Source organism: Dermatophagoides pteronyssinus, unplaced genomic scaffold (assembly GCF_027571235.1).
Source record: "Dermatophagoides pteronyssinus isolate colony J.1.1.1.1 unplaced genomic scaffold, Derpt_VIB-CSIC_2022.12 sq0001, whole genome shotgun sequence".
In the NCBI taxonomy this organism is placed as follows: Eukaryota; Metazoa; Arthropoda; class Arachnida; order Sarcoptiformes; family Pyroglyphidae; genus Dermatophagoides; species Dermatophagoides pteronyssinus.
In genome coordinates, this window is record NW_027461525.1 from 610,205 (window position 1) to 625,399 (window position 15,195).

The window sequence follows — 15,195 nt, forward strand, 5'->3', positions numbered from 1 at the left end:
AATACTGCTAGCTTTGTCTGTTAAGTTCTCTCTTCGTTCACATTCGGATATCCCCATACACACAGAGAGAATGAGTGGTATCCTCACTATCCATTGACGAAAATCTTGATTTAACCGCCTTTTTTTCACTTTACATTCAGTCAATGTTTGGCCATCATAATGGTTAGTTCAGCAGGAAACTTTGATGATAATTTTTACCATTTCTGAAATGAACGAAGAGGATGATATCGATTCTTGAACGAATTTTTCATAATAATTCCTGTGTGTGTTCAGTGTTTGTGAAGTGAAAAAAGTTTTTCATTTTGTTAAAAATTTTCCTTTAAGAATTTTGAAGTTTTTTTGGTGAAAAAAAAAAGTTTTTCATCATCAAAAGTTTAATGATTAAAACCAACAACTTTACCTTTAAATGTTACATTGTTTTTGTTTTTTTTTTTGTTCAGAAAAAGTTATTCTGATTTTGTGGAAAAAAAAGATTTTTTTTAAATTTTTAAAATTCTCAATTTGTCTTGTCTGATCGAAACTAGGTCGGATTTTGTTTCGTGTTTTTCTTCACTGATTTTCCATCATTGTTCGTTCATCATTGTTCGTCAAAAAGTAATCGATTTCGATCGATATGAATTATGTAAATTACCCGCACAGATTTTGTTCTAATCTTCTTTGAAGGTTTTCATTTTTGCATTTAAATTTACCTGTGTTGTTGTTCTTTCGTCTTCTGAAGAAAATCTCATCGTCACGATTTCGTTTAGAAAAAAAGAAAATTCTTCTTTCTTCTGCATTCACACAACTGACATTTTTCTCAAAAAGAAAAAGATTTGTCGCCATCTTGATGTTCATCCATTTAGGTAAGACCAACTTGATCATCAACATCGACATTCAAGACATTTGAATTCTCAAGATGCACACACACAATTAAAGCCACATAGATTGAAATAGAACGAAAAGTTTTTCCTGACATCTGAAAAATAAGAACCTAAATAAAAAAGATAATTACAGGTTGTTCAGATTCGCACTAGTTTCATTCGATTGATTAATCATCGAATACTTTATCGATTTATTTAAGAAAGAAGAAGAAAACTTTGAAGAAAAGAAAAAACTTTTTTGATGTTATTGAAATGTTGTTGTTGTTGTCGTTGTTGTCGTTGTTGTTCATTTAATTATTATGTTTTCATCAGATCAGATAATCATTTTGCAGAATTGATGATTGATTTTTTCTACAACCAAGCAAGCAAGCTGTAATTGAAACATCTTCATTATATAATCTTTGATTATACAATGTTTATTTCTCTACAGAAAACGAAAAAAGTTTTACCCTTTTTTTTCACATCCAGAAGAATTGAATTTTCGTTTGATTCTGGCTGAATATTTTCCTGATTGATTTGGGTTTCGGATTCGGAATTCGAGAAATAAGAAAAAAGTTTGGCGGTTCACATCATGCATTAGTTCGATTTGTTTTTGTTTGCTCTGATTGATTGATATGTCAAGTTTTTTTTTGCTTTTTCAGTGAAGTGTCCATCAAAATTTACTAGATCCAGATCAACCAAAATGATGATGATAATGATTTTTTTTTTTTGTTGTTGATCAAGTTGATATGAAAAATACTTACTTACTTTGGCCAACTACTTACACACAGTATGTGTGTTTGTTTGTGTTTTATGTTTTTCTGAAATCTTGATTTTCAAAATCAAAATCAAAATCAAATTAAAGCAAACGAACAACATCGCTCTGCATGTCTCTATCTCTCTGTCCAATGTTTTTTTTTGGTGTCCATCAATGATTAGGAAATTCAAAGTTTTTTCTTTTTGAATTTTAAAATTGATTTTTCTGTTTGCTGTTTGATGATGATGATAATAATGATGACTTTCTTGTTTATAAACAGAGAATCTCTATTTGGTATATAAACATCCCATAATCAAATTCAAACAAAATCAACAATTTACTTTGTTGGTTTGTTTTTGCTTGTTTGTTTGTTTTTGGTTCAAACAAACACATTGAATTTGATTGAGAATGAAAGTTTCAAGTTCTCTGTAATCATAATCATCATCATCAACAACAACAACAACATAAACATACCTGTTTCAAATGTAAATATTCAATATGAATTGATTTGACATTTGCCCTTATGAATTGAACCTATTTTTTTTGTGAAAAGTATTTGGTTTTTTTTCAAGTTGTGTTCACCTGTGTTTGGTTTTTTTTAAACAATTCTGTGAACCAATACAGGTGTTATTGTTGTTGTTGTAAAACTCTTTATGATTTTTTTTCTTTTGTTTAGTTTAGATTTGAATTGACCGAAACGATGTTTTTGAAATGAAATGAATACACCACATACACATCAAACAAACACAATCAATTAATTCTATAATTGATGATGATTGGCAATTGTGTATGACCAACACCCAACTAACTAACGAAACGATAAAAAACAAATGTTAAAAAAATGGTTTTTCTCGAGCAAAATCTATTTATTTATTTATTTTAGGAAAGTTTTGGTGGTTTTTTCGTTTGTTTTTTGGCATATTCGTAAATCAAATTGTACTAAACACGAACTGAATGACTGAACTGAATGAACTGAATGAATGAGAAAACCAAAAGTAGAATCAAATCAGTCTGGTTATGATGATGATGTGAAACAAAAAAAAAGAACAAGAAGAAATACATTAATGTCGACTTAACAACCGACCGAATGTAAGAATAGAAAAGTGAAATATATCGAGGAAGAAAAGAAAGAGATTTACAACAGATTATTTTACTTGTTGTTGTCCGTGTGTGACCACATTATTTAAAAAAAAATGGACAAGGGATTTTCGTTTTTTTTTCGTTTTAGTTTCCACTTCTTAACGTTAATCGTAATGGAGAAATCTTACCAGGAAAGAAGAAGTTTTCCATTTGATTTGAACAATAACGACACAATAATAATAATTTACATTCGAAGAAAAGAAATGATAATGGTAATTGAATGATAAAATGTTCTTTACTTTTTTTCTTTGGCTATTTTCACCCCTCACACTTGTTAGTTGATATATGGATTGTTCATTTTCGGTTATTGTTGAATAAATTGTCAAATTGTTTCATTGGGGTTGGTTGTTAGGGTGATTTTTGTTTCCATCAAATTGTCCAGCCAACCAGACCAGACCAGACAAATTCATAATGTGTGTGCGATTTGAGTTCAAAGTTCAAGTTTAGTTTAGTTTAGTTTGGTTTCTTTGAATTCGATTGACAATTTTTTCCATCAAAAAATTTTTTTCGCTGATTCGGATATTTGGGTGAAGTTCATCATATCAAAGTTTTTGTTTTCTCTATTTTTGGCTAGAAAAATGCGAATAGGTCAATGAAATTGAATCGTTTTCGTTTCTTCTGTATTTTCTTTATTTGGATTCATTCAGATTGATTGATTGTGTGAGAAAAAGAAAATGTCTTTTTCTTTGGTTTTTTCCTGTGATTTTTTCGTTTCTCTCGAAAACGAACGAACGAATGTCACGAATCAAAGCCAAAAAACAGAAGAAGAAGAAGAATTTCTAGATGGAAACAGAAAAAATCGGTAGTAAAGTTACCTAGATCCTAGTTATTTATCCTTGTTATTATATGCCGCGATCATACACACGATTCAATTTTGTTTGTCGGTAAATAGTTTTTTCACTGCAATATTTACCCTTTTTTTTAATGTTTGATTTTTATTTGATTTCTTTCCTTTTCATTGGTTATAATGTCGATAATGTGAAATGGATAATGCACGCGAAAGAAAAAAAAATTGCTTCCCTTCTTTTCCGTTCTTTTTCTTTTGCCTTTGTCATCTGTCACATTTCATTTGATACATTTTGTTGTTGTTGTTCGAACCTACTAATCAACAACAACAACAACAACAAAATAACGTTAGATCTTTATGTTGTGGATGGATACATTACATTATTTGTTAACCCTCCCTTACATCGACAAAACCAAGTGAACCTTGTAATTATTTTTCTTACTTTTCTTTGAAAAAAAATGAAATAATCAGGTAGCTTCATTCGAAAACTTTTGGTACAACAAAACTCCATTGATCTTCATTGATTCATTGTCATCCCTGTGTGTATATTTTGACATTAAAGACAGTGTTTCCTATGAAATGTTTCAATTCTTTTTTTTCACTACTGAATTTCTTTTCTTGTTTTTACCTGTTTCAAATTTCTTCTTCAAATTTCTTCTATATCACGATCACAAATGTTCACGAAATAATTTGATTAGGTTTTTCTTTCGTTCTCCTCATGTCGAAACAAACAAGCCAAAACAAAACAAAAACAACCTCGAATGATCAATGAATTAGATTCTGATGAATGATTTGTCGATCGGTTGGAAAAAAAACTGAAGGTGTGTGTGTGTGTGTGTGTCGACACCAGGATTCACACCTTTGTTTTTACCGATTCTATTTCGATGGCGGCGGTATTGATGAAACAAGCGAAAACCATCATCGATGATGATGATGGAAATTATCATTTTTTTCTCAAATACAGTAGCTTTCTTTCATCAACAATCAAATCAAATGAAGATAATGTGATAACGACCATGTTACACATTGAAAAAATGAATGTAAAGATATTTTGTTTCATTTTTCCAGTTTGTTTGTTACAAAAAAACGAAGGCAAAAAAATTAAAACAACGAAAATCATCAAATGATTAAATCACCAATTGATCAAGAAAAAATGAATTTCTCTCTCACACATCATCAACAATTCAATCAAAAGTGTGCGAAAATCAGCGAAAATGGATAAAGAGTTTACCTGTTTTTTACCTGCCCTATTCAATCCATTCGATTATTATTATTATCAAAAAATTAGATTGATTAGATTGATGGTTTTCAAGACGATAAGTGTGTGAAAATAAAGGTGGCAATGAGATTAAATTAAACTGATTTTTGTTGTTGTTGGATTGAATCTTAATCAGTAATTTCAAACAACAACAACAACAACGACTTTAGTGTTTCACTTTGATTAATCTCTTTTCTTTCCTTCTTGATTTCTTATTGATCTGTTAAGTTTTTTTTTCGTTTCACATCATTTTTAGCAGTAGTTCCCATCATCATCATTTTCCTATTTAACATTTTTATTGTTTCTCGGATGATGATAATGATGATGTATGAGAAAATTTTCAAGAAATCAATTGATTTTCCCTGGAAATTTCTTCTCTCCTCGACATTCAATACTTTAGATTAAGAAAATCTTAAGGTTTTATATTTCATGATATAGTCACGAGAATTTTATTTCTTCACCAAACATGGCATGACATGGTTGATTGTATTTTGCTATTTTCAAAACGATTTTTGGCCAATGTTTTACGATTCAATTATAAAACCGAGCGATCATGTTTTTAATTATCATTTTGTGGCTTCCATGTCCATTTGGATATTGTAGTTTTTCGTTTGCTTTCTCTAGTCTAATTACTTCTTCTTCTTTTTAAACAGCAATAAAACATGCTTGAAGCTTGAAATTATCAATCAGTTGTTGTTGATGATCATGATCATCATCATGATCGTCACAAAGTGTTGACAACATTTTTTTTGCTGTTGTTTAATCATCATCATTCAGCCAACCACAATCTATGATGATGATCGTAAAAAAAACATGGCCGACAATTGAATTAATGATTTTTTCAACCAGCAACAACAAAGAAAAAAAAATTCCTTCGAAAGTTTTTTGGGCAAAAACAAGAAAAAAATAGAAAAACTCTTTCTTTTCTTTTCTTTCGAAAGAAACCAGAATCAAGTTGTTGAGAACAAAAATTGTGCCCGGAACAAAATGAAATTAAATTTTTTTTCTATTCTTTCTTTCAGAAACACAATTTAACACTGGTTATCATCATTCTTTTGTGGAAAAGAAGTTTTTTTTTGGAAAGAATTATTCAACATTGCCGAATCATTTTTTCATCATCATCTTCATCCAAGGCAAATGAATTTTCATTTGCTATGATTTAATTTACAACAAAAAAAAAAACAATTTCTGCATGACGATGACAATTCATGATGATGATGATGATGAATTAAATGAGCCAAAAAGAAGACAAAAAAAACATGTAAAGAATGATGATGATATTCATTTTATTCATTCATTCAAAGTTTGTGTGAAAATTTTAAATGAAATTTTTTTCATTTTCAATTTCCAACTACGGCCATTAATTTATTATTCATTTGAAAAGAATGAGATTTTCAACGAGTTTTTTCAGTTTTTGAAAATTCCTATTTTCACTCATTCCGTTCATATCAATCAATCTGGCTGATGATTTATTCATTTTTTTCTGATTAATTGTTTTTTGTCTAAGCCTGAAGCTTGATGACAAGTTTTTTTGGTTGGTTGGTCGATCCATTTTGTTATTTTTCAAAGCCAATTTAGTTGATTTAAATCAGAATTTGCACTTGCATTTACATAACATACATGCACACACACTTGTCACATGTCATTTTTTCTATCTCGGTGCTGGTTTTACAAATACCCGAATTTCATTTCAAATAACTGAATCTCGTAGTTTGAAGTAGTTTGAATAAGCTAAACGATGACTAATTCATCATCAATCGGCCAATGATGTCAATCAATGTTTGTCTGGTGTATTTTGTCATTCGTTTAGTTTTGTTTGATAGAATTTCATCGTGTACAGTGATTCGCACAACCAAACAACAACAACAAAACCAAAGAGGATTACAATAAAATGATTAGATGGGATTCTGGTTCCAATAATATTCAGATATATAGACCAAGCAGAACTATTATTAACAAGATTAATAATTCTTATATGTGAACCTGTTTTTGGCAGCCTTGGCTTTAAAAAAAAATCTAATCAAATAAAGAATCATATAAGGTGATGACAATTTTTTGGGGGTCATACACACACATGTATCGCACGAAATACAAATGAAAAAAACAAGCATTTTTTCTGCTGAACGTGAACGTTCCACCTTGCAAATTTCTCATTATCAACACCATAATCATAATCATAATCATAATAATCATTCATTCAGTCACTCATCGTCAGTTTACATAACAACTACCACCACCTCATCATCTCGGTTGGATTCCTTCGTTTTTCATTTTCATTTTTTTTTTTCGCTCCATCACCAAACCAAAAAAGGGAAAAAAAGCATTGATTCCGTGTGTTGAATATTCAAATAGATTCGTTTCTGTCTAATTTTTTTTTTTGGATTTAATATGATTGTTTTCTCTGGTGTGTAGTGTGGCGGGGGAGGAAAGCTGCTTATTTCAACCAACCAACATTTCATTATCAGATTTTTGAAATGAAATGTGAAAAAATGAAAATTCTGACTGTATGACTGACGGATGCAATGATGATATTCATTTCTCAACTAATCCATCATTTCAAAAGTTTTTTTTTCAAATGAAATGAATGTGTGATATGTGTGTGTGTGATTCATTCACCAACAAGAAATTTCAAATTAATGTTTGTCATTTTCTTTTTCTTTTTAAATTTCATTTCAAGATTTTTCTTTTTTTGTTGACTTTTTTGTTTTCGGGAAATTTCTCTGCGTAATAACCGCAATTTTATTTTTGGTGATGAGAAATGTAAAATAAGAAAAAAACAAACGAAAAAAATTCCAAAAGAATGGATGCGGGAAAATAAAACGGTCCTTGAATATTATTAGTCAGTAAAAAAACTAAACTGGTAAAAAATATAAAATGAAATTTGGTTCAGCCTTTTTCTTGTTTTGTCAGTTACAATTCTTCTTCGTTTTTTTTTTTGTTTTGTTTCGAGGGATGTTTTCTTTTGCTGTTTTTTGGACGATTCGATTCTTCAGTCGTCGAGAATTTTGTTCAGAAAAATAAATTCATTCCGAGCACTCATCATTGTTCTTGCGTGTGTGTGTGTCCTGTGTGCCAAAGTGTTATTTCATCATCATCAACATCATCATCATAAATAGATGTGTGACACGTGTACGCATTTTTCATTTCATCGGATATGAAAATATTATTACTGATTGATTGTATTATGTAAGAAAAATTTGGCATCTGTGTGTGGTAATAGGTTGTAAATAGCACTGATGGGTAGAAATAGTCACACAATAATGATCTATTCTAAATTGAATCCAAAAATGTTTTCCCATTCATTCATTAAATTCATTACGATTCCTGTGAACATTTTTTCCCTGATGATGATGATTCATGATTCATTCAACTAACTAATCAAAATCAAAAGTTTTTTTTTGTTGCTGAAGAAAATTTATTATGAAATACTAATTCAGGTTTCGAATTGAAGCATGCATGCAGTAAAAAAATAACCAAGGAAATTCAATAATTTTCTTTGTCTTTGTCATCAGCGATTTTTTTTTTTTTGCAACTTTTGCAAGCATCCACAAACTAACTAAATGGAAAGGAAGTGAACAAGAAAGCAGAAAGCAAAAAAAGCAAAAAAACACTCTACAATTGTCAATCCAATTGATTAGGTTAATTTCCTGTATAAATCATCATCATCATTTGTAGTACATACCAAACATCAACACCCATTTGTCTTTTCACAATAACAACAACAACAACAACAATAAAAAAACACTTCTTTTTTTTCCAACTTGTCCTCAATTTTATCATATCCACATTGTGTTGATGTTTCAACACTGTGAATTTGTCCCCGCAAGCATCTTGTATATTTGAATTTTCTGTTCAGTTCGATTCGATTTGATAGAATTCATTCGATTTTTACATAGCTACTAAATAATTCTGGTCCCAAAAGTAAAAAAAAATAACAAAATTCATGACTGTCAAACTGATTTTTTCATTCATTCATGGGATGTTTTGTCGTTTTTTTTTAACAAATGCTAAAGCCAAACATAACCATTTGACAACAACTACATGAACAACAACACAAAAAACTGCCTTTGAATCATTGTTGTCAGATGATGATGATGATTTTTGAAACTGAAATTGACCACCATTTTTTTCCTATGTTTTTTACAGTAGAAAAAAAAGAAAATCTTTACATAAACATCATATACAGTGTATTTTTGGTTTATGCCTTTCGGCTAAAATACAGGCAGGCAGGAATTTTTTTATTCGACCAACAAGAATTCAAACATTACAAATGATTTATGATGATGATGATGATGATGTCAATTCTGTTTATAGAAGTTTTTTTTGGGGAATATTGCCAGAAGCAGACAAAATACCAAATAAATAAATACAAAATACAATGAAAAATGAATGACAATAATAATGATTGTAAATGGATACTTTACTTTTTACTTTTTTTTTTTTGGTTCTTTTTGGTTTATCTTGTAGTGTGTGTGTGTGTGTGATTGTCAAAATCTGAAATATGAAAAAAAAATCTGATATATGATATTATGATACACCATCTATGCATCTAGTTGATGACAATATTGTGTATCGTTAGATTTACAAATCCATACCACTTTTAATCAATGAAAAATGTCCAAAAATTTACTTTGGATAAGGTCCGAATTTTGTTGTTCGAGAATATGTGTGTGCGATCAGTTTGTTAGTTTCCCTTTATCTACCCCTGGATAAGGTAATTTATTCATCTCTTTTAACAACAAATATTTACCATGATAAAATTGATTGATGCGAAAATTGTTTGTTTGTTTGTTTGGTTGTGAAGTAACGAATAAAAAAAAAACATGTTGACATTGTCAAGTATGTAGTTTATCTCTATCTCTCTAGGTTGAATGAATGAATGAATGATATTTTTGTTTTCTATTTCCACTCATTTTGGTTGCTAATTTCCTGTTATCATATATCAAATATAAAAAGTTTTTCTTTTATCATCACAATTTATTCATGGTAAAACTTTTTCAGTTCAGTTAATCATCATTCATCAGTGTTCGAATGTGACACCTAATAATTTTCTCGAAGAAAACATTCAATTTTTTTTTGATAAAAATGTCAAAAATAAATTCGATTCTTCTTCTTCTTCTTTGCAAATATTCAATTATACCCATTCTACTTGTGATAATAACCAAAAGTTAAACAAAAAAAAAACCCCAAAGAGAAAGATGAAAAATTAATCAATTTAGCTAAAATGGTAATCGATGCCTGGGTAATAATAGCCTCCTAATATATTTGCATAACACAGGAGAAAAGACTATAATTCTGTTTTGGCTGTTGTTTTGAACCGCTTTGTTTTTGCTTTTTTTTTGTTTTGTTTTCTTGCCATCGATATTGCAATTAATCACAAACACAATTGTTTAACGGGAATTTGTTTTTTTTTTGTTCACTAAAAGACAAGCCAAAACAACAACGAAGAAAAAAATTAGCCATTCTTTTTGCTTGGCAGTAAAACACTGCGGTAGTTTTTTCAAAAATTTTTCACTGCAGTATTTTTTTCTCTATTTCGACCTCCACCTCCTACCAAATATTTTTGTTTTATGGTTACTCGTGGAACATTGGAAAACAGAAAAAATTCATCGTTGTTTTGTTTTTGCTGTTGTTTGTCGATTCTCTCTCTCTCCAAAATGATTAATTGCATATGATGGAACGATGGAATTTGTGTCTGCGTCTTTTTCTTTTTCTGCATTTTTAGTTGGAAAAGTCGATTTTGTCTATCTTTCGATTTCGATACGAACTTTGTTCTATGACACCAGCATACACGAACAGATAAAAGGTCACCACCAATCTTTTTTTAAACATAGGATTCTCTGACTCTCTCAAAATGGTTGTTGACCTGATGAACGGCAATTTGTCCAATTCATCATTATAGATAGCAAAAAAAAAGTTACTTTTTTTTCTATTACAAAGTTACTTTAATAATGTTAATTATTCGACACCTCCCGAATGATGTTCACATTGATAATGATAATTATCTCTGTATTTTTTTTGTTGGGAATGATAAACAAAACGAACGAAAAAAAAAGAAGATATTGCAAAAAAAAAAAAGTTTCATGCGATACAAACACATTCGCTTGATTCGTTTGGTTGCAATATTTTTTTTTTTTCGTTGTATTGAAACTATTGCCATTTCCGAATATGATTGGAAGCAATGAGAGATAAAAATAAAATTCATTTCGTTTTTGGTTTATCATCGTGTGTTTGTGTGTGTGTGTGTGTGTGTGTGTGTGTGATTGATGAAATTTCGTTATGAATCTGTCATATGTCGATTTAGGTTGGAGCCAACACACATAAATATTCTCGTTTTGTTAATTTCATCATATCATATCATAACTACAGCAACTAAGTTAATTTTGTTTGTTTATTACTGTATGTCTAGCACCGCACCTGTTTTCTTTCTTCAATGAAATCATTTCATAAAAAGTTTGTTTGGCGACATTTTTTTCGAAAAAAAATAAATTATGTCAATGGAGAACGCAAAAAATATCTAAATCTTAAATCTTAAAGAATCATTATGAATACAATTGTGAATGAAAAATGAAATGAAATTTATGATTAATTAGTCTGAATAATCACGTCAGAATGAAAGATTTCATTACCGGATTTTTTCTTTTTTTTGACATTTCATTATCTTATCATCATTTTTCTCATTTTTTTTTTTGTTTCTAGATTCAGATTGACGAAGAGAATATCCAACAAAAAAAAAGGTACAAATTTTTACCTTGAATAAACGTCGTTTAAGGATCCAAAATCGATTATACCAGAAAAAAGAAGACAAAATCAATCGATATATTTAACCAAAGAAAAAGACGAAACGAAGAAATATCGTTTAAGCGATTTGATTAATCGACATTATCATCATTTTCTTCATTTCATTCGTATGGCGCAAAAGTCATTTTTTTGTTTTGTATGGCACCCAACCAACTCGAATATTTGACTACTTCTTCTTCTCTTCATAGAATTTCATATATTTTCATTCTAAAAATAGGTAAGTGATCGATCCATTTCTTCACCAAATATACTTACTGTTTGATTATTAATAATGATGATTTCTTCAATTCCTTTCTCTCTCTCTCTCTTTGCTCGGTTCTTTGCTCAAAAACAAACTTATTATTAATCGCTCAACGATGATGATATTAATAAATTCGTTTTATTTCTGCTGGGGCACCATTCAAACCACCGCTATCGAATTGACCACCACCACAGATAAACAATTCATTAAGTAATTGATGATGAACGATCGACCGACCGACCGAAATAAAAATCGAAATCAAACGTCGCCATTAACAAACAAATACTAATAATATTTCTTGCTGTGAAGAAAATAAATAAGATTCTTTAAGAATAAACGAAAATGGTTGTTTCCAATGACAACTTCTTTAATAATTTCTATCGACAAAGTAACCGAATAACACAAACAACCAACATTATATAATACCTTTCTTTTTTGAAATAAAAGTAATAAGTTATCATCTTTAATTGTATGTGTTTGTAAGTTTCATTGTTTGTTTGTGAGTGTGTGTCCATCATCTTTATTATTATTCTTATCAACCGATTATGTGGCTTGTTTATTATTATTATTAGAGTGACCAAGAAGTAAGCAAAGAAAAAAAGTTTCTCATTCTTTATTAATGATTTTTGGATGATGATATTGAGTGATAAGTGTTAATAATGATGAAAATCTTTTTTTCCATCCTTGAATGTTGTAATGAATTTCGGTATTTTTTCTCTTTCTCTCGACCAAGTTGTTAACGATGTGATTATTTTTTGTTTTCTTCCCCCTCCATTCTTCGTATTTTTTTTCTCGTTGAGTTCCTTATTATTATCATTATTTTGGGTGCCAAGTTTTTTAAGCTGGTGGTTTCCATCTTGGCTTATTTCTCTTTGCAAGAGTTGTCCATTGTCACCGGATTGCCATCATCATAATCATAATCATCATTAGTGTTTTGTGTGTGAGAAAAATTCCCATCCATCAAACCGACAATAATAGTAACAACAACAACAACAAACTCTATTCATCAGATTCAATTCATAATGACTATTTGTAATTGTAATTTTACATTATGTCATCAAAATAGTTGCTGTTGTGTTTGTCCATCTCTATGTGATTATTATCATCATCAAGATGATAATGATGATAATATTCAAATGTCCAATAAAACAAACGAAGCTCACATTTTTTCACCCGATAAAAGATTATCATTATCATCATTAATGATGGCTGATTCAAATCAAACTAGTCATCAACGACAATCAAAATCATTCAACGATAGCATTGACATCAATGATCAAAATCATTATCAACAGCAACAGAATTCTCTAATGAAATTTAATTCAACTTTTGATCATCCACAACGAAAACCCTTTTTTTCAACCGATACCTGTTATAACAGGATACATAAACAACAATCATCTTTACCATTGCCAACATTATCATCTGTGATATCCTTTGATAGGAAAAATTTGCCATCCACCACAACAACAACTATGATCATCATTTTATCAATCATCACATTCGTATCAGGTATGTCGATTTCATTTTTTTCAGTTACGAATTTTGAAAAAAAAATCAAATTCAATCATACAGTTGAATGATCCAAGTTACCTTTTCAAGTTAAAGTCAATCGATCAAGTCAAATCAAGTAAAAATATATATAACCAATCGATCAATCATTCAATCAAATCGATTGATTGAATTTTTTTAGCTATTTTTAGTTTCAAGTTTTTTTTCCCACTTACTTATTCACTGTATGCTTGGCCAATTTGATTTTACAGTGGTGGTTTGATGGAATTTTTTTTATGACGTTTCATGATGATTATGATTAGAATGATGATGATGGCAATCAAACTTTTTTGTTTTTTCTCTTTAATTTTGTTACATAAACATAACTGAATTAATAATGAAAATTTCTGTTTGACACAAGGTTGACAGGAAATAAACTTGAAATTAGGCTTGTCTATCATCATCATCATCATCATCGTCATTATCATTATGATCTCATCATCCTACATAGGGTATTTCTTGGTTGTTTTGCTTCTTCAGCAATTCATGTCCACCACCACCAGTGGAACACACAGCAAGAAATCCACTTATCATACTTGTTTTGTTTCTAAATAAATAAATACTTAGTTTCTTAGTTTTGAAAACAAAAAGTTGTCATTTTCATTTATTGATATTGATATTGTTTTTGCTTGTGTATGGGGATGTCAGAATCCATTTAAAGATATGTGTGTATGATGTGTGTGTGTGTTTATCATTGAATCAACCAACCAAGTTCCAAAATAGATTTTTTTTCGGAAAACAAGAACAAAACAGAAAAATTCAATGAGCTTCACTAGATTCGGTTGATTGAATTTCCCATATGAATGATAATGTGGCCATAGTGATGATAAAATACACAGAAAGAGATGATCAGAGATGAAACACATGGATGATCGAACAAAGCTTTTAGTTTGATTTTTGATTATCGACGATAGCCAAACAATGAATTTGTTATGAATCCGATACTAAAGCTATAGGCCTAAGGGTCCATAGGATTCTTTGGTAAATATTTTTTGTTTTTTGTTTTGTTCTCTGTGTATACATGTTATGTATGAATAAATATTGTACAGTTTGTGCGCAAAACAAGTTTATTTCAATACGATTCCTGGTGATGATGATGATGATGATGATGACAAATATATATCGAAATGAATGAAACTTGAATTGCACATTTTATTTTCTGCTGATTGATTGATATAAGAAGAATAAATAATAAGCAAGAATCGAAATGAAATGAATGTGTGTGTGTGTGTAAATGATGATTATGATTATTATTGAAAAGCACAGAATAATAATAGCTTTATCGTATTGAATGATGATGATGAAAAGCCGCATACAATTTTTTTTCTTTTTTTTTTTGAATGACCATTGGTCATTCTAATTATTTTTTTCCCAATTCTATACACATTTCTCATTGAAAATGTGAATAAATCTCCTCTATTCAGACACACACACACATCAACTGAATGAATGAATGGAAAAATAAATGGAAAAAAAATTTTTCATTCGGTCGAATGAATGGATAATATTAACCAAAAAAAAATGTGAATAAAACCAGTAGCGCAATATATATCAATTGCATTCACACACACACAGACAAAAACATTGGATATCATTATTATTTGGGTATTTTCATCATCATCATATTGTTATATTTTCGGATTTTGATGATCAAAAAAAAGAAAGGATTAAAGCTTCATGTGTCATCGTGATGATGATGATGATGATTACCATTTGCGTTTCACCATTCTCTTTTTTTCTCTTTGTTTGTTCTGTTTGACAGATTCATATTCAAAGCTGTCCGGTTTTTTGTTTTGTTTCTGGTTTTGGTATGATCGGATT

The 15,195-nt window shown here is 29.6% G+C and overlaps 1 protein-coding gene across 2 annotated transcripts in view; it reads left to right on the top strand.

The window, feature by feature from the left end:
- Positions 1-477: 477 nt before the first annotated feature.
- Positions 478-15,195, top strand: part of LOC113788894 (uncharacterized) — a 62,616-nt gene continuing 47,898 nt past the window's right edge. For both annotated transcript variants that reach the window (XM_075824386.1, XM_075824389.1), the window contains exons 1-3: positions 478-842; positions 11,481-11,799; positions 12,018-13,335. In XM_075824386.1, the coding sequence (XP_075680501.1) occupies positions 12,846-13,335 (490 nt within the window). In that variant the 5' untranslated portion in view covers positions 478-842; positions 11,481-11,799; positions 12,018-12,845. The remainder of the gene's footprint in view (positions 843-11,480; positions 11,800-12,017; positions 13,336-15,195) is intronic.